We start from the raw sequence: 23,191 nt of genomic DNA, 5'->3' as shown, positions 1-23,191 counted from the left end.
TACTTCTGCAGTAATGGAAAACTGCTGTTAGATTTCCTCCTGAACCTTTTCTCTGCAGACTGAACAAGCCCAGTTATCTTAGTCTTTCCCCACATCTTGTATGCTCCAGCCCTCTAACTGTCTTTGTAGCCCTTCCTGGGACTCGCATATGTGTTGATATCTCAGATGGAGGAGCGAAGCTGGATGTGAGCTCAACATTTCTGATTAGAGGAAATGGATCTTTTCCCTTGATCCCCTCTGTGGTAAGTTTGTCGCTGTAAGGATGCACTGCTGCCTCTTGATCAGCCTGTCCATCAGGATCCCCAAGTTCTTATGTTGGATTGCCACCTAGACAGTTGGTCCCCAGCTTCTCTTGATATATGGGGTTATATTCCACACCATGTGTAAGACACTGTGTTTGTCTTCATTGAATATCAGGAGATGTGTGTCAAGCCATTTCTGTGTCTTTTGAGATCCTTTTGAAAGAGAGATCCATTTGAGATCCATTTAATGCATCAGTTGCCCTCAGTCATCCCCCATCATCCTCAGTCTTACTGAAGGTGCAACCTGTCCCGTTATCCAAGCCATTGAAGATAGTAAACCATATCCAGTGTCATTGAATGCCACTCAACTGGCTGCCAGGTGGGTGTGGAATCATTAATTACTAACTTTGAACGTGACAGCCAGTTTTTCACTTGCCTTCTAACCCACCCGTCTGCTTTTGAGTACTTGCTGCTTCTCCCAGCATGATGTTTTGGAAGCTCCTTATGATATTGGGGCTTGGGAGAGGGAGAAGCTAAACACCATTTTGTGCCAAACAGTCTTGGGATTTTAAAAAGTGCCATAACTGGAAATGTTTTCTCCTGTTGCAGAGGCTGCAGGATACATAATGGGTGAACTCCAATATCTTAGCCACTCTAGGGACAAAAAGAGGAACTGGTGGTAAAATTTCATCTGGCAAAGGTTCTTTGTTGTGAAATGCTGTGATGGGACTTGCTCTTGAAAAACGGGAACTTCCTGTTACTGAGCTGAGAAGTGTTCTTTGCCTGTCTCTGGTTCTGGGTGGATGCTGTGTAATCTGTCTGTCTGCAACTTCAGAAAGACAACTTTCCTGAAATTTTTTTTAAGCATAGTTTTCCACTTCGAGAAAAATTTTGAAGAAGACAGTGTCCTCCGTGAGGTGTTTGCAGGAGAATTGCAGGAACTTGCATTTTCATGGTTTATCTGAGTTTGCAGGAAGGATTGTAGAATACCTTGTGAAATCTTTCATAATTTGTTCACGGGATAACCGTATAAAACTCTGTGCAGCATAGAAGGCAGCGGTAATGTTAGATACATGAAGATCTGAAACCACATAAAGAGTGTGGGCACAAAGAGCTCACCAGCATCTTCCTGCTGATTCAGTCTCATTTTAAGTCTGTAGGGTGGAAGAGGACTCTGTGCCTGCAAAGCTAGTGAGGTATGAGCTGTCTTGATCTCAGTGGGGGTTTGTTTATGTTCTGAAACCTTTTAAGTCTTAGTGTTCTGTTAGTAGTTGCTTGATCAGACACATTTAGTTAATATTCATGTGGCAGTCTCCAATGCTTTGGCCCAGATAACACATCTTACTGCTAATAAGGATTATTAAAACCAGCTGTCATATAATGAAACTGATACTGAAACAGCTCTGTCCTGTTTGTTGCTAAAGAAAAAGATAAAATTTAGATCATGCCTTGTTTTTGATTAACTAAATCCAGTATTGGCAAATAATGGGTTTGAAGGCACTTCATGATGTTGAGCTGGGTATTTCTGCCTCCTTTAGCATTCTTGCTGTTCAGAGAACAATTTTAGTTTTCTTTCCTGTTTCACCTCTGAATGTGTTTTTGTTTTATTCAATCGTTTTGGACAGCTCTTCCAGTTGATATGGCAGATAGAGGTGTGTGCATGTAGTGGAATTTGAGAGAGAAAATGTTGCTTTTGTATAGCTGATTTAAGCCCATTTACATAATTTGTCTAAAATAGGACCTTAAACTTGTGATCATCTAATAGTTTCCTTTCTATCCTTTCCTCAAGTTTGAGAATTTTTATTTTTTTTTAGAGTATCTTCATGATGGCAGCAGACTGCTTTGCTGGGTGATGTTTAGAGCAAATAAGGGCCTGGGCCTGCGAGATAAAACTGCACTGCTGAAACTTCCACTGAGGGTGTACCTGAGGAAGAGGAGGAACAAGAGAGAATCTGTGACTGATAATTTCAGTAGTGTTGAGCATTTGTGGCCTAATTTCAACATGCCTTAGACATCTTCTCATTATTATGTTCCCAGATGTTCATAACCACCATGTTTTAGTTTCATTTGGGAGCCACTGAGGTAAAACAATTTGGAGACAATTTTCTAATTTTTAAACCAGACTTACACTGGTTTCCTTTTTGTCCTCATTGGTATGAACCCTTTCCAGCTAATCCATAGCTGTGATTTTCTGTAGTATTAGTTCAAAATAGTTTCCTCCAAATATAGGAAGTTAAGACAGCAAGTTGAACTATAAGATGGAGTGGGGTTTTTTATTTGTATTGTATAACTTCCTCAAACTGCATTTGTTCTGATATTCTTGACTTGGCAGCGTGTGGCTTAGCTAGCATATAATTAGATATTATACTCGCTAACTTTCAGTTGGTTTTGTGATTATGTGAAACAGTAGCAATAGGAAAGGCACCTGCCTTGCTACAAATGAAGACAACTGATACATATGGGATTTTCTAATCCCAGGTACATGTGAAAACTGTGTGAGAAGAAGCTGAGTAAGGTTCTAGCAAGAAGCCTCTAATGGAAATGATAGTTTTGCTGTCCGCCAACTTGGCCTTTTCTTGAGTTTTTAGATTCTCTTGCCTTTAAAATAGCTTGATGTTCAAATCTTGTGATACAAAGTTAATGGAATAGAAGGGCTTTTGATCTGCTGAAACTTCATTCATTTAGTTTCCCAGGTTTGCAGTGTTTTGAAATGAGTACTGAGATACTGTTTGGATATTCTAGTTTAAATTGGAAATGCAGAAACTGATATTGGTGCATCAGTTCTACTGAGCTAATGGGATTTCTGTTTCTCCAAAAATATTATTTTAATTCCTAATCTAAAGACTTAACAGCAATCATAGATCAAAGTTATAAATGTTCCTTTAGGTATTTGACTGGACTTGGATCTTGGCATTATGGAATTAGTGTTGTAATGTGTGTGTTTACCACTCTCACTTTATAGCTGCAGATAAAAGTGTTAGTTTACTGTAATTTAGAAACTATTTGGGGTTTTTGCTGCACACTAGGAGATTCTTGTCAAGGGAATTACTGACTTTGATATGTTTTAGTGCCATTCCTGGCTAGCAGTTTTCAAGGTGAATTAACTTTTTTCAATAATACAAAAGATAAGGGTGTTACTGTCAACATTAACGTACATCTCTTCATGATGATGGCCACACATTCAGGTGACAACCACTTTCTCTTAAGCTCTAAAGCTTTGAGGCTCGATCTGTTTATAGCAGAGAAACAGAGACAAACTTTTTCATTCTTTTATGTCTTGAAATATAAAGCTAATTCTCTAATTAGTTTGGTCCATCTTAATGCCTACAGCCATGGGGGTACAATAGATGCTGCTTAGATTGTTATGAATTCTCCAGACAAGTTTGTTTTCTGTAATATTTTTGAAGGTCAGATTTTGATCACAGGAAATTGCCAATCTCTGTTCTGTATTCTTTGAAACAAAAAAGGTGGAGGGTAAATGTTCCTTTTCTCAGATTCTTAAGCTGATGTTTCTTTGCTTTTATTTTAAGTTTTCAGTTTGCTAGTTCTAAGGTTGTTGTGGATGACATATCATAATGTAGTATGCTATCAGGCCTACACTTCTAGCGAGCTAGCAGCCTGCTAGGTTTCCTTACAGGTACTGACAAAAGGCTTAATGACCTTTTTTTGTAAGTTGTTTTGGTTTCAGTCCTAAACAAATAAGCCAGAGATACTGGGAGAAGCTATGATCCACCTGTGCCAAGACTGAAAAGCAAAATCATTAAAAACTTTGAATGACTATTTCTCCTTCCACCACCCAAAATAAATTACAGCTGAAGGAATTATGGCTAAAATGAGAGTAACAGTTGGATTTTGATGATCAGGCTTAAGTAATTTGGTGAGTTCCTGTGAAACTTTTGAACTGTGGTTTGTGAAGATGCAGATCACTACATATTGCTAGTAAACTTAGCCAGACTGGACAGGCAGTACATAATGTTAGAGTGCCACCAGTACATTTTTCGAAGGGTATTGGTTGGAGTCCTTTGGGAGATTGTTAAACATTGATCCTAAGTTAGAAAGGACACCTCTGACAATACTTTGAGAATGATTTAACTTTTCTAGGCATTTCTTCTACTGTGGTTACTTCTTAATGGTGACTTCTAAATTCTTCAGTTTCCTGGTTCTCAGTCTACTACTATAATCATATGGCCAACCATAAGTAGACTGTTTTATAGTTTGTGAATTAGTAGTAGAACCACCTTGAAATGTGTTTTGTGAACTTCCAAAATTAAACTCGTTTTTGCAAAACAGCTTGTCAGCAGCTCAGAGGCTACTCAAAGTGTAAACCAGTCAGTTGCAGAATGTGTTTCTCTGGGTTTTGGAACAATATTAAATATTGATTGAATAATTTCCTTGAAGCTCCATCGACTTAGCCTAAGGGAGCTTGATTTGTTTTTATGTGCTTCAAATAAAGTGCAGCTGTAAATAATTTTCTAGAGATAATTTGGCTAAAGTCTTTCTGTAAATGTAACCAACCAAGTATATACCAAGACAGTGAAAGTCATAGCTGTTAGGCACAATTTCTTGTGCTGTAGTTATAACTTCTTGTTCTAACTAAATATTATGTTGATTGGGCATGTTATCTGCCTCTTTAGTAATCTTCATTGGCTTCTAAGGATTCGTACTACTCACTTAGAGGATATTAACCTTTTGCTGGTTTAGACATGAGGTTTCACTGCAGAAATCATAAAATAAGAACGGTCTAGCCTGGAAAGCCACAAGGACTGGGGCTTCTACAAACTGCTGAACTCCTAGTCATAGGGCATGAGCAGCTTCACAGGAAATAAGGCAAGTGCAAAAGAAAGTGTTATGGTGTTGGCACTGCCAGAAAGGGTGAGCTGCTTTTCCCATTTTCTCTGGGAAAGAGAAGTAATGTATTAAAGAAAGCATCCTGTAGTGATCCATCACTTGGATCACACTGGATAGACTGCAAACACCATCAGAATCTCCTGAGGTTTCTAGTTTAGTGCATGAGATACCTTTCAGTTTATTTACATAACAGTTTCCAGTGCGTTGTTGAAATGAATACTTTTAAAGATGTTACAACTTGTATTTGAATTTTTGTAAAACCTGTTATTTTCCTGTAGAATAACTTACTTCCTTGCCTGCAGCTGTGTTGTCTGTAGAAAGTCTCGTGTGAGGAACTCAAATGTATTGGCAAAAACACAGTTTGAAACTGGTTGATTTGCCATTCAGAGAATGCTTTTCTGGCGAGGAAGGACTAAAGACTTCACAACTGTCAAGTGATTCCAGAGCTCTTGAAGTGTTTCTGACTGTTGTAGCAATGATTACAATTGCAGTATCCTTAATGCAGGCAAAGGGATATAGCCTGTGTTTTGAGATTATGAGTCATTGTTTCAAAAATTTTGGTGAGAAGGGCACCAGAAGACTGTTCTTGACCTACATTTTTGAGAGAGGATACCACAAATGTAATGTGTTTAGATTCATGTGCCCTATTATTTCCAGAAGTTTTTATTTCCATTTAACTATATCAAAACATGAAGATGAGAGAATGACATAGCTGTCCTTACCTGGATATTTTACTGCATTCTAGCTACCGAAATGGTGATTTTTAATTATTTACAATAAAAATGGTATCCAGTGTCTGAGGAAAGACAAAAACAGGGACGGGACATGATTAATGCAAAATTTAATGGAACTCCTGTTCCTGTGCAACAAGAAGACATCTGTGTTGACAATCCAACAATTTCAGCTTTGCCCTTTGGAGAATGTGTCCATATACTTTTAATTTACATACAGTCCACTTCTATAGCAGCAGGTTACACTTTATGTGAGTTAAAGCAGGTGGCCTTCTGTACAGGTAGCATATTACATGGTTTGCAGTTTTACAATCCATCCAGCCTTAGACACATATATAATAATAATAATAGCAGTGTCAAGTAACACTAAACATTTCTGGGGATAATATCCATTGCCACAGCCTTCCCTTATTTATCTGCTGACAGTCTTTCTCCACCCCCACCAGACTTCTCAAACCTGTTACTGATATCATGTGTGCAGCACTGAGCAGAAATAAGCTACCTTAGTGTCTCAAAGAACACATTAACATTGGTACATGTTACATGCTGTACTTAGTTTTCAGGAGTTTGATGAAATGGTGCCTTAATGGTAATTCAGCAACTGTATCTTAGTTTTTGTGCTGATTTGTACAATTTAATTCTTATTATTGACTGTCAGCTAATATCAAGTGTACCAAGCATCTGCATTAGGCTTGAAAACACTAGTTTAGGCCTCGTGATAGGAGCAGGACTTGAATAATGGCTTCCATTGTAGGAATAAAATGGTTGTAGTTGTTGATGGGGTGTATAGATTTTGGTAGTTTGTTTTTTAATGTAGGAAATAAAAGTTTGGTGAAAGTTGTGATAGGTAAAATGCTAGGTTTTTATCGTCTCAAGTAGTAAAGATCTTGCCAAAGTGTTACTTCACTTTCCAGAACAGGTATTAAAGGTCTTTTATATAAAAACTGTTTTCTAATCGGATCTTGCTTTTTGTCTTTCCCTTTATAGCTAAACCAGGTGGACGGGTGAAATGTCAGTATATTTCTGCTGTGGATAAAGTGATCTTTGTGGATGATTATGCAGTGGGATGTAGGAAAGATCTCAATGGCATCTTACTGTTAGACACAGCTCTGCAAACGCCTGTTTCAAAACAAGATGATGTGGTTCAGCTTGAATTGCCGGTTACAGAGGTAAGATGTGGAGAGGGGAAAAAAACCCCTGAGGTATGTAAATAACTCTGTCAGAAATACTGAAACTAGACATTTGAAACCCCAAGTTTCTAGGGTAATATTAACAGCATGTATTGGAAAAGTTTCTTAGTTATTACCTGTCATAAGGCCATAGCTTTTTGAAGTTACCTGTATCTCAAACAAGTAAGAGTGTGCCTCAAGAACACATTATTTCAGATGAAAGAACTTCTTAGTGACTAGAGATAAGGACATGTTTCCTGAGCTTTGTCTGTGCTTGAATATGGAATCTATATGCACTCCTAGAAGTCAGTCTGGGCTGTTGGGTATCCTTGATTTTTTTTTTTTTGTTTGATTCAGTTTGATTTTTTGGTTAAATTTTTTTTTTTTTTTTTTTTTTTTGTATAGGCTTTCAGGGAAAGGAAGACAATTAAAATCAGCTAATATGGTGTTTCTACACGTGAAAAATTAGTGCTGGAATGTAAATTTTCTAGCTATGTCAGCTGACCTGACAAAAGACTTTTCTCCCTGTAAACCTGGCTTCCCTTTTAGCTGTAACGTGATACTCCCTGGTTTGAGCATTTAGTATCACTTTAAGAGAAGCTAATGTAGACATTTCTGCTTAGAGTGTAATGCTTAGGATTTTGTTGCATTTGTTTACCTTCAGCATTGCTGTAAAATATTTATGTGCTCTTGGAATATTGAATAACAGCCACTTATGGTACAAGAATGTGTGTTATATGTGAGGTTTTTAACTACTTGTCTTGAGTAGGAGCAACAGCAATAGAATGTTGCTTCATAGAGTTCTCTGAAGAGAGCTTTCCAGGTTCCTCAGGCTTGCTGCCACTGGCATCTTTTTTACACTGTTAGTGTGTTACTAAAGAATCTTGGTATGTGTGGCTGAGTGCGAAGAAACTGGCAGAGGTGAGGGTTTCCTTTCACAAGTTCTACTGTCACTGGTTTGCAGTCTCACGTGGTTCAATACAACCTATAAGTTTGTATCAGTTTTAACTAAAGATTCTTTGGTTCTAAAGAGTTTAGAGACCCTTATTTCAAGGTTATAATACAGTACTTCTCTGTAAAGGTCCTTCTTGTACAAAATAATTTGGAAATTACAGTTCAGTAGGAATAGATTTGGGAAGTTCATGACCAAATCAGTAAGACAGGAAGCAAAAACATTAGCTGTCTTCAGTTCTTTTAATTTTAAAGAGGAGGTAGCCCAGACCTTGGAAAAATTCAGTAAATATTAAGCAAATATCATACAAGTGTATGAGCCCATCTCTTTCACCCAAAAAAGGGCAGGAACTTTTATCCAAGCAAGAGTGGGTTTTTTTGTTTGTCTCTAGAACTTTTCTGTGAATTTGTTAATTTAAGTAATCTTTTAATATGTTTGATCTGCTGGTAATGCATTGCATCTTTATGCATTTTTAATTGGCAGCACTGAGAAGTTATGGAGCAACCTCTATGCTGTTTTCAAGTCCCCATAGAACACTGTAAATTTAGGAACTTCCACAATGTATCTCTTATTCTTCTGTCATCCACAAGAAATTTGGAAAGTATGAGATACCACAAGAATTGTAATTGTCTTTTTATTGAAATCTGAGAAACAGATACAGCCCTAGCTGTGGGGCTGGTTTGCCTTATTTCTGTCTTTCTTTCCCTGAACTCCTCAAGGATATAACCAAGGGGCCATTTGGTCCATTCTGTTTGGAACAGTTTGTGACTGGCTGGCTGTTGTCCTCGGGGAAATATTTCCCTGTGTTTGTAACTTGAAAAAAATTCCTATAATATTTTTCAGTAGTTAACCCACCTAACAGCAGATATAGAATACTCTGTGCTTTGCACATAAAGCATAACTTTAAATCTTACCTGTCAACACGAAGTTAGCAGACAGAGGGATAAGCTGGAAACGAATGAGACTTGGAAGAAAAAGTCTATAAATGGATGTTTATAGCAATCTTTTTTAGCTGAATTATTTCTGAGTTTTAAGAGTTTCTAGTTTCTAAACTAGCCTGGGTTTTTTCTGCCTCACTTTTCAGCTTCCTTGTATTAGCAGTGTAAGTAATTTACCTCTAATTTTGTTGCAGTGTTGTTCCACTGTCATCTGGCTTTTTGAAGACACAAAGCTACTCAGGAAAATGTCACTTTTTGTCATAGAAAAATGCTCTCACTTTTTGTCTGTAAAGCTGAATGAATCCTTTTGAAGAGAAAGCATTGAGCAATACATAGCTCCTTATTGTTTGTCTTTAATATGTCTTCAGTTATAGTTGTTTATATTATTGACTTGTTTAACATTTGGTAATATTGCCCTTGAGGGAACTTGTAGTACTTACTGTCATTATTGCTGAAGTTTGTCTGTTGATTGGCCTACAAAATAAAATTTGGAACTTTGGGTCTTTTATGAGAATTATGCTGATATAATATATGATAAAGTAGGATATGACAAAGGTCATTTCCTGAAGTAATGACACAGGTGTAATTCCTGTCTGTAGTTGTTCAATGTGGATGCTAACTTTTCTCACACATCTGCATTTTAGGCTCAGCAGCTGTTATCTGCTTGCATAGAAAAAGTAGATGTTTCTAGCACAGAGGGATATGACTTGTTCATCACGCAGCTGAAGGATGGTTTAAAAAATACCTCACATGAAACAGCAGCAAATCATAAAGTTGCAAAGGTAAGAAATTGTCTCTGTACTGTCTAAATGGATTCCCAAGTCTAATCTGTGTGTCTACCATTATTGAAACATACAAAATGTTTGACTTAGTGTGGTGGATTTTGTTTGAAGACAGGAGAATATATTATGTTTCTTAGTTCCTCTGTATTGAAGCTTCACTTGTTAGGAGAACAAACAAGGTTAGTTTCTTGCAGATAAACCCAAATGAGCTTAAAATCTGAAATTACTGACTTTCCTTGCATTATGTACGTGTTGGTTTTGTCTATCTGTTGCTGTATCACTTTTTGATATCATAGGAGCATGGAAGACGTGCATTTGGTTTTGGTTTTGACACTTTTGTGATCTCTTTGTTGTTCAGATGTTACAATTTTAAAACTCAAAACGCTTCTTTTCTTAATTTAGTGGGCAACGGTTACGTTCCACCTTCCTCATCATGTTTTGAAGTCTGTCGCCAGTGCCATTGTAAATGAACTCAAGAAGATAAATCAAAATATTGCTGCCTTACCTGTAGCATCCTCTGTGATGGATAGGTTATCTTACCTCTTACCCAGCGCACGACCAGAACTTGGTGTGGGACCTGGTCGATCTGTGGACAGGTATATTAAGACAAAATAAGTGATTACTTTGACCCCTTATTTGTATCAGAATAAGCTCTTAGATGACTTTATTTGCCAAAGGAATTAGTCATATTCTATATTTTGTTGCTTTTATGCATACAGCTAATTAACTGTTTAATGCACAATGTAGCATACATATTACTAAACTTAGCGAAGCCTTTATGAATGCCACGAGACTATTTGGGTTTCAACTTTATTACCAGGCAAATTGAATTCACTTAGCTCTTAAATCCAACATAGACTTTCAGAAAGGTAACAATTGCAGCCTTAAATACAGCTTTGCAAAGCATATATATGCTACTTCAGAACCTGCTAGTCACCTGCTAAGTGTTTGGAGTCAGAGAAAATTTTACCTGAAATTGTTGCTTCACCTCTTTCTAATCCAAGTTGTAATGTATAAACAAGCAAGGAACCCATTATTTTAACCTTCATAAGCTAAGACTGATTAGAATAGTGATAAATCTTCTAAATCTATAAATTAATTCCTTCTTGAAAGTTTCTATGCAAATGTTATTTTGCAAGCACATTATCATTTCTTACAACTCAAACAATTTACTGAAATTGATTTCATCTCTTACTTCCCCTTCCCAAGCCTCCAGGTCTACCTGTACCTTGCCATATTGTATTTTGATTAGAGCTCTCCAAGATTTGTCTCTTAAGGTGGTATAATGTCAAGTTAAGACAACCCTTATGTGGGCGTTGCTAGAATAGATTACTTCCTTGGCAAGAATATACCCATTCTCTTATAAAACAGCAAAAATCTTCTTAAACTGAGGGGCAGAAACATGAAATGAGGAACCTATCCGTCTAACAGCACTAATTTTTGGAATGATACTGGAGAACAAAATTCTGTGAAGGGAAAAGAAAAACTGATACTCATTTCTTATGTACTCTTGCAGACGAGGGACATACACTGAGTGAAGGTGGAAAAGAGAGAAACTTCTTTGCTCTGTAGCTGTTGAGTTGCAGAGGGGTTCATGTTTTGTGACTTAGTTTGCAATTTTTAAGTATTATAGTACGTGGTGAATGAGGAATGTTGGGGAGGTTTGTACCGTGTATTCAATTAAGCCTAAAATATCACTTTAGAGTGTTTTTAAATGTGCATATTCATATCTGTTCAACTAATACACCCAAATTTTTGCAGTAGTTGTCATGTTAAAAAAACCCCAATTCTCTAGTTCTGTTGGGCTAGATTCTCCATCTGCCTTAGATGCAGTGTGGCTTTGGGTATCCAGTGTTATTCTGCAGTTAGACCAAATAGGCTACCTGGAATCTTATTTTATTAATCTTGCTTTTAAAGCATGTAGATTGCTGTATTGCTTTTGGTCTTTTTCTGGGGATGTACTTTGGGCACTCAAGTGAGGGAAGTTTGTAACTTTTCAGTAATGGTTAATTATATTTTGAAGTATAAGTTGTAGTTAATTATCTCTGGTATTTCTAACAGTTACTAAAACATTGAAAGTATCTCATAAACTAAATTAATTTCATAAATTAAAAAAGTTTAATTTTTTAATTTTAAGTGTCAATTTTGGGTAATGTAGAATTTTTCACCTTTCCAGGTCTTTGATGTACAGTGAAGCTAACAGACGGGAGACATTCACTTCATGGCCTCATGTGGGTTATCGGTGGGCACAGCCAGATCCTATGGCTCAAGCTGGGTTCTATCACCAGGTAAAAGGTTCAGTTGTTCTTAGTATTTGTTCCTGAGGTGAAGGTCTGAGGGGGCAGGGGAAAAAAGGTATGGGTTCTTTGTTGTTTGTTTTTTTTTTTGATGGATTCCTTCAGTGATACATAAACCATAAAAACTTTGTCATTCAGCCCTTTTTGCTTTTTAAGTTTCAGGGTTTTTTAATGCCTCGAGATTGCTTCTCTTTTTTGTACAGACCACAGAAAACACTGTTCTGAATTTCAGCATATAAAACATCTCTAAATATCAGATTGATCTGAGTTAAACAACAATTATAGAGATGAAGTTGGTTATGTTGAATCTCTTTCTCCTTGTTAGATTGTTGAGTAAACATCCTTTTTATATTTCAAGTAAAGCAAAAAAAGCAAGAAACTTGACATTGGAGTTCTCTAACCATACTTTCTTAGTAAAACTTACACTGTATTATAACACACAAAGGTCCTAGATCACATTAAATTGTTACACTTAGTGAATAAATACAACCTCAACACTTTATTCCACTACCTTTGCTTATTTCTATTTTTCATTCTTTGAAATTATTTCTACTGTAAAAAAAAATTATGGTATGGATTTAGATAATGACAGGTGGGCAGTACCTATCATTTGACAGCAATATTATCTGCCTCACGTCAGGTACAAAGCCTGATAGATGCAAGTGAATAAAGTTTTTGGAGGATTTCTTAAACTTGTACAGGAGGAGAAATGCAAGAAATTCATATATTGGAATTGCGTCCGCATATTCTCAAGCATGTCTTGAAATGAGATTATGAGAATGCTAAATTTTAGGAGATTGGAAATTTCCATTGTTTTTCCTCAGTTATTTCAGCTTGTAACAACTGTTCTTTGCATAGGAGTGATAGAGAATACTTTTATGTCCTAGGAGATTGGAAGGAATATTTTTTAACCTGTATTTATCCAAGCATGCAGAGGTACACTTATTCTGCTGCAGTTCTAAATTTTTAACCTTGTGAACTTTTTCCAAACTAAAAAAAATCAGTTCTGTTCTATGTCGGTGGTTTTTATGCAATGACTTGCATGGATGTTGGCTCTGAATCCCTTCTATAGTAATGTGGTGTATCCTTTTTTATTTAATGTGAAATACTGCCACTTGTTAGTACAGAATTTTGGCCTTTTATATGTTTGATGTGGTGCTTTACTATGTCACTAGCAGAAAAGACTTGATCACCTAGTTAAAGTGTTCCATAGTACATAGATGTATAAATTTCAAGTGTTTCTTCTTATTTTCATAGCCTGCTTCATCAGGAGATGACAGAGCCATGTGCTTTACCTGTAGTGTGTGCTTGGTGTGCTGGGAACCTACAGATGAACCTTGGTAAGTTTAATGATGTTTGAAGTAGACTTAATTTTGTGCTGAAGAGGTTGGAAATCCTTGAAGGACAAAAATCAGCATTATCTCGATGGGATTTCTGGTGAGTTTAGGGCATGTCATTGACAAGAATGGGTTTCCAAAATGATTCCATGGAACAAATCACAAAATGGTTTGCAGTAGTAGGTCAAATTTTTGTATAATACTAAACCCAAAAAATGGTAGTTGGTTTTATTTCTTAATATTGATTTACTCTTTGATTTCAAATTGTTCCATGAAACAATTTGCAGGGATCCAAACTCAATCCTCTATATAATTGTTACTAGATCACATCTCTTTTCAAGTCCATAAACTCCAATGGCCTTGCAGTGCATATTTGCCTTTTATGTAAAGTTGCAACATCCTTTACTAGTTTTCCAAATCATAAAATTGTACATAGTGACAGAAATGCAGGACTTTATATTGATTGAAGAGTTCTTAACATAATTTTTGTCTTGCTTATTCAGTAATTTATAATTGTTACTTGAACACGTCAGATTCCTGACCTTTTGGAAACCTTCCCTTTATAATATTGTCTTCAAAGTCTTTGTCTACTCCTTTCCCTTGTGACATAACGTTTACAGACATTTTGTAATTGTGTAATTGTTCTTTCATGTCTCTGCTTTAGTTGTATATTGAAATTAGGGCTTTCTTCATGCTTCTTCATCAATGTGTCATTCAGGACTGTTTTCAGTTTGCATTTTTGTAACTGTGCATGTAGAACTAAAGGTAAAACATTGCTTCTAAAGTTGCTTATGATATCTCGCTCATAAAATTGGAATTCTAATGTACATTCTGTAGAATTTAATCTGTGCTTTACTTCATGAGGACATGATAGGCTCCTGCCTATAGAATAATTGTTTGTTTAATGGACTACTTATATTAATAGCACTGTGTGTAAATTCATCCATTTGAATATGAATGTGCATCGAGTGATCAAAGGCTTTAATACAGTCTGCTCTTGAGAATCAGCAGGGAAAGCTGTGTTAGTAGCTTCAGAACTCTCTTGTATGGTTGACTGCAATACAGTTCAAACAGTTCATTTTCAGCTTTACTTCTAGGGCTGAGCTTGTGTATAATGTGTGTATTTTTCACAGCAAGAAATCAATATTTGCTCTCTTTGTTTTTGATGCGAAAAGGTCTGAACATGAGAGACATTCCCCAAACTGCCCATTTGTCAAGGGTGAGCACACTCAGAATGTACCTCTTTCAGTCACACTGGCAACAAGTCCAGCACAATTTCCCTGCACAGATGGCACTGACAGAATAGCCTGCTTTGGATCTGGAAGTTGCCCTCATTTTCTAGCTGCTGCAACAAAACGAGGAAAGATCTGCATATGGGATGTTTCCAAACTTATGAAGGTATGCAATATAAACAATCAGTTTTTATTAATTATTTACTGATAAAGCATGTCTCGATTCAAATCAATTACCTCTTCTGTTTTCTGTTGTTTCTCAGGTCCACTTAAAATTTGAAATCAATGCATATGATCCAGCTATTGTGCAGCAACTTATGTTATCAGGAGAACAGAGCTCAGGGGTTGACTCAAGGAGACCAACACTAGCATGGTTAGAAGATTCATCTAGCTGCTCAGATATACCAAAATTGGAAGGAGACAGGTATGCCAATCTACAAAATTAGAAATAGAAAATGCTGCTGTGTAAGTGGTAAATACCATTTAGTTGTTATGCTTTGTGAAACAAAAGATTGGTAAACTTTTTTTTCATGGACATAATATTTTTAGTCACTATATATCTGTACACAATTCAACATTTGAAAAACAGTAGTCTAAATTTCTATTTTTAAAACCAGTTTCCTGCTATTCCAGTTTGTGTAGTCCTCTAGCAGAGATATTGCAGATCTCATTGCTGCCCTGTGCTAGTGTTTCAGAGGCAGGTTGAAAAGAGAAAGGAATATAAATTTTGGATCAGTTTTTGGATTTTTATTTTAGTTACGAATTATCCATTTCAGGCTTTGAAAGTAAAGGCTACTGATGGACTTCTGGAACACACTTTTCTCTGATTGCTTCTCCGTAATTTCTGCTTATGTCATTCTGAAAACAAGTTATATGGATGTCCTAGGAATTTATACTTCATTGTGTACCTTTAATACATATGTACATACTCTATAAACAATTAGACAGTCCTGTTCCAAGCTTTTGGATAAGCTAGAGAGTATGCCAGTCCTCAGAAAGAGTCACATGAGAAAAAATAGTATTCTTTCATTTATGCTTCTTGCAGTCTCTTACTGGGAACTCCTTTCTCATATTGCCAAAACTCAGACAAAAGAGTGAGTAATTGTTGAAAAATTCAGGATGGAAGGTATTTGGGAAAGTCTTGCTATTTTTCTGAATGTTTTTTCTTAAACTTTAGTATTACAGAAATTAACAGTGCTGCTTCATGCACAGGAAAGTAAATATTTGAGTTTAAGCTTGGTGAGATATCTACAGTACTGCAGAGAAAATATGAAGCTCTTCTGAAGAGAGTATGTAGAAACATGGGCAACATCAGCACGTGGGGCCTAACAACTGCCTGGACTTCTGCTTTAGGGCTGTGAACTCCTTAAGAATTAAAGAATTAAACCAATTTTAAGAGCTGGATGAATTAAGGATAGTGCAATCATACTGCTCAGAACTAAGATCTTTTACTTCAAAATATTGAATTCTCTCTGTCATGTTGTGAAGTTGATCAGGTTTGGACCAAAAAAGATCTGTTTCTTGGATGTGAGAAGGAAGCATCCAGTTTGTTGAAATTTGAGGATCTGACTTGGTACTGTGAGTAGTTATTCCTGAAGCTGTAAAGGCATTACTGTTCTTCCTGTGTGTAAGGAGCCTCTAATAGGAAATAATTTCTTATAATGGAAAAACCAGATGCATAAATTATTAATATATTCTTAGAATTACTAAATGACCATTTCTCTTCAAGAGGTTTCTTGAACAGAATCTACTTTTATCAAAAAATGATTAATCTGGTAGTATTTTTAGAAGCAGTACACTGGCTTTCATTTTAATTGCATTTATGTCCGAATTGTAGGAAATACAACAGTAGAATGAGGCAAACAGAAAGCTGGTCTACAGTTTTGAATGAAGGAAAAAAGTCTTTATGTTTTTAGGTCTGTGATGAACTGATCGTGGTTCTGCAGTGCCAACTAAAAGGAATGTCCAGTTATAATAAACATTGGGTTTTTTACAATTTTTAAAAATAAATTAAAGATAAACACGCAGTTACTGTATATATGGTGTCATTCATGCATTTTTTTTTTTTTTTCAGTGATGACCTACTGGAGGATTCAGATAGTGAAGAGCATTCCAGATCAGAATCTGTGACAGGTAGGTTATATCTGATCTATGTAATAGTTTAGAGGTCAAAGGGGAAATTGTTCTTCTCAGGCTTTTAAAAATGGTCTGTCAAAACCAATGATATTGAATTCACCATATTAGAAAAAAGGAAAAGGATTTACTTTGAAAGCAATGCTAGTATTTAAGTCACTGTTTGTGTGGTGGAGAGATTACATACAGGAGGAAAGAAAAACCCTACTTTGTTGGTTAATAAATGTCTTATTTGACAACAATCATTGCTTATCTTGCTGTCAATAAAGCACACAAATCGAGATAAAAGAACTTACTTAGAACAGGAACAAATTACAGCTGTACAAAACCCTTTAAATTCAGGGGATTACCAGAAAGAGTTCCTATATCTTGATTGTTTCCGTGTGGGTATGCACTTCGATAAAGTATTTCTCTTCCTGAATAAGTATTTCATATGGAAGCAGAACAGTGCTGTGCTTGGTGTTCTTGTGTCATTTTCTTAGAGGTTTAATCAGAAATTTTGATGGGAGGGAGAATTGCATGTTTATTTTCCATAATCCAGTGTAAGTCTTTGAGTAAGGATGAGCAAGTGGGGAAACAAAAGAGCATGAGATGTAAAGATTTTATTTTTTTTTTCAACAAACAGCAATATGTGCAATATTATTCCTTTTTTTTTTTTTAAGCATATATATAATGTTCAACATTTTTGCTTTAAAGGGCATACATCACAAAAAGAAACTATGGAAGTCAGCCTTGATATAACAGCTCTCAGCGTTCTTCAGCAACCTGAAAAACTTCAGTGGGAAATCGTTGCAAACGTTCTGGAAGATACGGTTAAGGATCTAGAAGAACTTGGAGCAAATCCCTGTTTGGCCAACTGTAAGAGTGAAAAGATGAAGGAAAAACATCTAGAACAACACAACATTCCCTTTCCTTGTTTATTAGCTGGAGGTCTATTAACATACAAATCACCTGCTACCTCTCCTGTTAGCAGTAACTCTCAGAGATCACTGGATGGTTTAAGTAGGACTCGAGGTGAGAGTGTCTCCGAACAGGGATCAACTGACAATGAATCCTGCACTAATTCAGAACTCAATTCCCCTCTGGTAAGGAGGACTTTGCCTGTATTGTTGCTATACAGCATTAAGGAATCTGATGAAAAAGCAGGAAAACTCTTTTCACAGATGAACAATATTATGAGTAAAAGTATACATGATGATGGTTTCACAGTTCCACAGATCATTGAAATGGAGCTGGACAGTCAGGAACAATTGCTGTTACAGGATCCCCCTGTGACTTACATTCAGCAGTTTGCAGATGCTGCAGCCAACCTAACATCTCCGGACTCGGACAAGTGGAGCTCCATGGTTCCCAAGCCTGGGACTTTGGTTCAGTGCCTGCGTCTGCCAAAGTTTGCAGAGGAGGAGAACCTGTGTGTAGATTCAATCACACCTTGTGCAGATGGAGTTCATCTGTTAGTAGGACTGCGGACTTGTCCTGTCGAATCTCTGAGTGCAATAAATCAAGTGGAGGCCTTGAATAATTTAAATAAATTAAACTCAGCACTATGTAATAGAAGGAAGGGGGAACTAGAATCAAGTCTCGCTGTAGTGAATGGCACGAGTATTGATGTAATCCAACATGAGTCACCAGCAGATGTACCAACTCCTTTAATAATTCAGCCTGAACAGAGAAGTGTTAGTGGTGGATACCTAGTGCTTTATAAGATGAATTATGCCACTAGAGTAGTTACTCTAGAGGAGGAACCAGTAAAAATCCAGCATATCAAAGACCCTCAAGACACAATTACCTCAATGATTTTGCTCCCACCAGACATATTGGATAATCGAGAGGATGACTGTGAGGAGCCTGTAGAGGAAATACAATTAACTTCTAAAAATGGCAGTGGGAGAGAAAGAAGATCTGAGATCTCTACTCTTGGACACCTGGTAATAACTACTCAGGGAGGATATGTAAAAATATTAGATCTTTCGAACTTTGAAATTCTAGCCAAAGTGGAACCACCTAAAAAAGAGGGCACTGAGGAACCAGATATGTTTGTCTCTGTGATATACTGTTCAGGCACAGACAGATTATGTGCATGCACCAAAGGTAAGACTATTCTTTAATTTTTTTTTTTAATTATTGATTTTAGTGTATTTGGATTATATTATAGAATTTAGAACCAAAATTTCAGAACAGTAATAGGCAAATTTTATTGAATTTACATAGAGTTTAATTCTGGTCTAGGAAGCATGGACTCAAGTTAATTCTTCACCTTAAATGTAGATTTTCATCTCTAGAATGGCAAGAATTCTTGCACGTGTCCAGTATATTGGTAAATTTGGCCTTGTAGAAGCACAGATTTTCTTAAGTCCAAAACAAATAAAAGTAGTTCTTGTAAGTAATGATTTCTGTGCTAAAGAAATCACATTTCTGAAAGATGTGTCTCCTGTCTGTAATTGATGATATTCAAGAGGATAGAGAAGATAATGCTTTTGTACCTTATTCCAGTGGTCATTTGTATCTTCATTCAGGTAGCATGCTTCACCTTTTTGCAGTTGGGATTGTACTTTCTTGAGTGTGAGAGACAGATTATCCATGCAGGATTATTAAATCTTTTTTTCCAAATGAACACAAGACATTTTGGGGAAGGAAGTGCAGGTAGGAGGGGAGTGTAACTCAAGTTCAGGCAACAACTACTTCATAGAAGTCCCTAAACCACCACAAAACTCCCACTTCCCTTGTGTCACATTGGACCAGAGGAAACAGCTGTACCTGTCATCCGAGTTGCTCCACACACCAGTGTTTTATTTAGTTCTCCTGCAGTTGAATGCTGCTCTGGTGGAAATGCTTAGGCTCTCAGAGGGGCTAAGCTGATGGGATGATTCATACATTGCAGATTAATTCCCACCAATATCACGTTGAACTTTCTCTCTACTAGAAGAATTTAAATCGATACCTTTCCTTCTTTGGAAATCACATTGATGACACAATCATCCTATGAGTAGTTGTTAAATCAGATTTACCTGTTATTTCCAACAGATAAAGTCAAGCTTAGTGTAAAAATCTCAGTTTTGTTAAGGGCTCCATGTTTATCACTTACCTACCAAGAGTTTTAGAAGTGGAGATTTTAGATTTGCTTATCAAATATGAATGAAAATATTGTATGTTAGCAACTAGTATTTATGTTTGCAGATTCCCAATGGTAACATTCATATTTACTAGATTGTTCTCTTTTCATAACTACTTTTGAAGAAATGTCTGTTAAACCGTTTCAGCTGTATTTAGTAATGCACGCTTCTTCCTGGTTAAAATGGAACTGAAAGGTTAATTGCCTTTGAAAACTGTTAGTATGTCATATCCATGTCATAATGTTTTTACCTATACTTAGCTGATCAAACTGCAATCTCATTACAAAGAACTTCAAACCTTGCTAAGGTAGTTTTTTTATCTACAGCATTGTATTACTATTAATTTCTGTCTTGCATAAAATCTGTTTTGTCTTTCTTGATAGAAGTTAAAGGGCTTATTGTTACTGTGCATTGTACTTTTCCATCAGGTGTTATTGTATATGGTAATTACATTCTTGTAGCATTTGCTATAATCTGAACCTGTTTTGGGACATGGAGTGTAAGATAACAGGTCTGTTGAGTTGGAAGCATTTATTCTCTGTGTGTTGGAGTATTTGTCTCTGCCTAGGCAACCACCATCTCTGTTACTGAGTGGAGGATACTTCATACTCCTCATAACAGACAAGCACATCATTCTACTTTTTCAGTAAATCTCTCTGAGTACTATAATATCCATCTAGCAATTTATAAATAGCTTTGTTGGGACTTCTTTTGTTCTTGCTGCCTTGAAGATGACTGAGATTTGGTGTTTTTTTCTTCTGTAGTCCAGTATGCTACAAGGTATCCCTCAGCTTCCAAGTTTCCTTTTTTGTATATAGTACTTTGATTACTTAAAAAAAATCCGTTTATTATTCTTATCTCTTATTTACACCCATTGCACCTCTAGTTGGAACTTCCATCTTCTGCTCTGCAATCGTATTAAAATGGACTTTGGAATTTGTTATTTTTATTGTATAAATGTCTTTAGAAGCTTTCAATTTCTAGTCCTTATTTAACATTTCAGTCACTTTTCCTGGTGTAATTTTTCTCACTTTTGAGAAATTAAGTCCCAAAGCCATCATAAATATTTAGGGATCAATGTCCATTAGAAGTCTGGATTTCAGGATCTGGTGCTAGATATGTTTGAAACCTCAGAGTCAAAACATTTATGCTAAAATGTGAAGCTTTGTAAAGAATGACTTGAATCTGAAATGTTTATAAATAACTGTAAGGCATAAAATTCAGCTATACTAAAAGAAAAAGCAAATCAAGAACCTCAACTATTAATATAACTTTTTAAATTCTGCATCCTATTGTACATTTGAATACCTTCTTATACAGAACAGGTTTTGCATCATTTTTGTTGTCTTGAATCATAATCATCCTTTAAACTTTCTGCCGTGAGTGCGTAAAATTTCTTGCTTAGCTGCTAAGTGGATGAAGATGTTTTTTTTTTATTACTGTTATTTTTTCTCAAATGAAGTTTTCCTAGGCTTCTTCCAAAATTCTTCCAAAATCACTTTGAGGTTTTTAATCCACTAGGTTTATTACCGCATATAAGATAGTGCCTGCAGTCTGACAGCATTAGGAAGATATGTATTGAAAGCAGAATAACAGTATTCATTGATGTATTCAATCCTTCTAGAAAGAAACTTGTAGTGCAAAGACATAAGTGAAAATGTTAAGTAGAATTTCTGGAACATACACACGTTGGAAATGCTTGGATGTTGTTGGAAAACTATTCAGGAATATAAGCTGAGCAGTATATTCTTTCCTGTTTGCTTGTTTGGATGGTGAGGGCAGGGAAAGAGGTACTTTAATACCTGAAAGTTTTGGATGCAGAAAAACCTTTCTTTTTTTCTGCTTCTCCTGCTACATCATAAAATTTTTCCATAGCTGTCTTTTAGATATGACTAAAAAGGAACCTCTGTGTGAATGGGTGCTTAGATTTGGAGTGGTTTAATGTAGAGGTGTTTCAGACCACCCAAATCTTCGCTCACGAAGCCTAGCCGTGGTGGTGTTTTAGACCTGCATTTGATGTCATCCATCCTTGTGAGTCCCACTTCAAAATGTTACCTCTCAGTGTCAGCTTCAGGTACTTACCTGTTTCTGCAGGGATTACCTGGAGTTGACCTCTGGGAAGAAGTGTGCAAGTATATTCTTGGTTCCAGTTCTGTTAAACAAACATGGTGGACTTGATTCTCTTTGTATTTTGCTTTCTTCTCTTCTCTTTCCCTTGGTCAAGATAGACTGTAGTTAAGATTCCTCTTAGTAGTACTTTGTGTGCTATCGTATGGGGGTTTAAATGTTTTGTGTCATTAATGTAAGACAGCTTATCTTCTGCTTTTGTAATATTCAAAATTATAAGTACAAAATAAGTAATTTCTGTATAAACTGTGCAGTAGGTATTGTTTTTGAATAGGGTTACAGCTGTAGGTTGGTCTTTTGATGATATTTAAAGCCTATTATCTGGTGCTTAAGAGGATCAGATATAGTTTCTTGTGAATGCATAAATTTCCAGACCTAGAGTTGTCACTGTCTTTCTGATATCTCAGTTTTCCTCTTAACTTTTGTTTTTGAGTCCTACTAAAAAACTACTTAAGATGATGTTCCACAGCATATGTTCTACTTTTTTCCTTTGTCGAATTTGTTTTGGATTGCTTCCTTACTTTAGCTGCTTAGCTGTTTATCATTCAGACAATTTTGTTAACCTTTGCTTTGCAATACAGAATTAGGTAAAAAAAAGGACATATCTGAAATTGTATCTATTTTAGTTCAGTATAAAGATGCAAATCTCTGCTTGTGTTTTGTTTTGGCAGTTTTGAAATTTGTCCATGTTTGTGTTTCTGGGAGTATTTTTAAAAGGTCATAAAGATGTGTCAGTTTTCTGTCTTTCATTGCTCTTGATGTTCTCCCTTGTGAAGCGTCTGAAGCTCTCTGAAGAAATATTGAACAGGAAGCTGTGGTGGCATTTCAAACAAATGCTATAAAAAGTGGAAATGTTCATGTTGTTCTGGTGAAGAAGGTACTTTCTGCACATACTGTCTGATTTGAGCAGGTGTTAAAATCTCTACCATCTCTTTGAGTGCTTGAACTCCTTCTAGTGAGTGAAGCATTGCTGGATTGTGCTCAACTGACATTTTAAGATGTGTTACACTATAACATTTTAAAGGTGTTACATTATGGCAAGAGTTTTCTCATCACTGCCCTTTGTTGGAAAAAGTATTTTTTCATGCTGGAGTTCGGTAGGTCAAAAGTGAGTTGTCTGTGCTGATACTTCTTATGGCAAGCCTGGCACAACTGAATGGCATTTTGATACCTTTAAGAATTGATTCCTCTAAATCTTGTACCTTTTATTTATAGCAGATTGCTTGCTCTTGAGTTGTAAGTAGTGTACTAATTACACTCTGTAGCTTTTTTCTGATATAGTTTGGATAT

General features: G+C 36.2%; 1 protein-coding gene across 8 annotated transcripts in view; it reads left to right on the top strand.

Annotated features, from left to right (window-relative positions):
• The window catches only part of BIRC6 (baculoviral IAP repeat containing 6), a 172,705-nt gene that overhangs the window by 8,761 nt on the left and 140,753 nt on the right, over positions 1–23,191 (top strand). For all 8 annotated transcript variants that reach the window (XM_027641287.1, XM_027641285.1, XM_027641289.1 and 5 more), the window contains exons 2-10: positions 6,809–6,990; positions 9,525–9,662; positions 10,065–10,258; positions 11,839–11,950; positions 13,217–13,299; positions 14,472–14,694; positions 14,792–14,952; positions 16,603–16,661; positions 17,358–18,752. In XM_027641287.1, the coding sequence (XP_027497088.1) occupies positions 6,809–6,990; positions 9,525–9,662; positions 10,065–10,258; positions 11,839–11,950; positions 13,217–13,299; positions 14,472–14,694; positions 14,792–14,952; positions 16,603–16,661; positions 17,358–18,752 (2,547 nt within the window). The remainder of the gene's footprint in view (positions 1–6,808; positions 6,991–9,524; positions 9,663–10,064; positions 10,259–11,838; positions 11,951–13,216; positions 13,300–14,471; positions 14,695–14,791; positions 14,953–16,602; positions 16,662–17,357; positions 18,753–23,191) is intronic.

This window comes from Corapipo altera, unplaced genomic scaffold (assembly GCF_003945725.1).
Source record: "Corapipo altera isolate COAL_440 unplaced genomic scaffold, ASM394572v1 48b, whole genome shotgun sequence".
Lineage (NCBI taxonomy): Eukaryota > Metazoa > Chordata > Aves > Passeriformes > Pipridae > Corapipo > Corapipo altera.
This window is presented reverse-complemented; position numbering and strand designations above follow the sequence as displayed.